Source organism: Cariama cristata, unplaced genomic scaffold (assembly GCF_000690535.1).
Source record: "Cariama cristata isolate BGI_N322 unplaced genomic scaffold, ASM69053v1 scaffold22221, whole genome shotgun sequence".
Classification (NCBI taxonomy): Eukaryota; Metazoa; Chordata; class Aves; order Cariamiformes; family Cariamidae; genus Cariama; species Cariama cristata.
Window position 1 is genome coordinate 2,872 of NW_009601280.1, and position 884 is coordinate 3,755.

The 884-nt window shown below is 61.1% G+C and overlaps 1 protein-coding gene across 1 annotated transcript in view; it reads left to right on the forward strand.

Annotated features, from left to right (window-relative positions):
* The window catches only part of LOC104169478 (TNFAIP3-interacting protein 1-like), a gene marked incomplete at its 5' end in the record, with an annotated part of 3,812 nt that overhangs the window by 2,867 nt on the left and 61 nt on the right, over positions 1 to 884 (forward strand). Inside the window, 2 exon segments of the mRNA XM_009710403.1 lie at positions 24 to 216; positions 482 to 572. Of these exon segments, the coding sequence (XP_009708705.1) occupies positions 24 to 216; positions 482 to 572 (284 nt within the window).

Genomic DNA, 884 nt, shown 5'->3' on the forward strand with positions numbered 1-884 from the left:
GGCCTCTCTCTTGTCTCCTCGCGGGCTTCGGGAGAGAGGCTGCCCCCTGAGCCGCTGCCGGGACCACTGGGTCCTGCCTGCCCCATGTACCAGTACCAGTACAGTCCCCCTGTGGCTCACCCCATGTACCACGGCTTTGACGAGTGGCAGCAGATCCGATACCCACCAGCGATGCCGGGAGAGCACACGCCGGGACAAAACTTCCATTTTCCCCCGGTGAGTGCCTATCTGTGCCAGCACAAGGAGGAGTGGAGGGTCCAACGTGAGCGGGTCTGGGGCTCACTGCCGAGCAAGCGGTTTCTCCAGGGCCACCAAGTCACCGAGCAGGGAGCTGAGCACATGTGTCCTGTTGACATGTGAATGCTCAGCCCCCTTCCTCCCCCTCCTCCTCTTCCTCACGCCTCAGCAATCGAACACAGAGCGCAGCCTCATGATTCACATCCCTGGTAATTTGCTGTTTCTGTTCCATCTCCTCTTGCAGCCAGAGTACCCTTGGCGCCCACCCTGCGCCATGGCTCGCAGCCAGAACGCCCAAGCAGTGGCCGGGGTGAAACCAGTCCCCAAGGACTTGGGTAAGGCTTGGACTCTTGGTGGTGGGAGTGCCCCTGTCCTTCACCCCTGAGACCCTGGGCGGTTGGCTGAATACTTGAGGGAGGGATGGGGGGACAGCTTGCCAGGTAGTAGCCATTTCCCTTCAGCCCCCACCTCTGATCAGCTGAGGGGATGATTCTGCCATGGTTTGGTCCCTGCTGCTTCCATCCCCACAGCATCTGAAGACAGGCACAAGTCTGAGCCCTAGCAGCCCATGGGGTTATGGCAATTGGTGCTGGGGGATAATGGCCATCCCACGGTTGGCATCCCTCCCGTGGGGCTCGTCTGGGCAC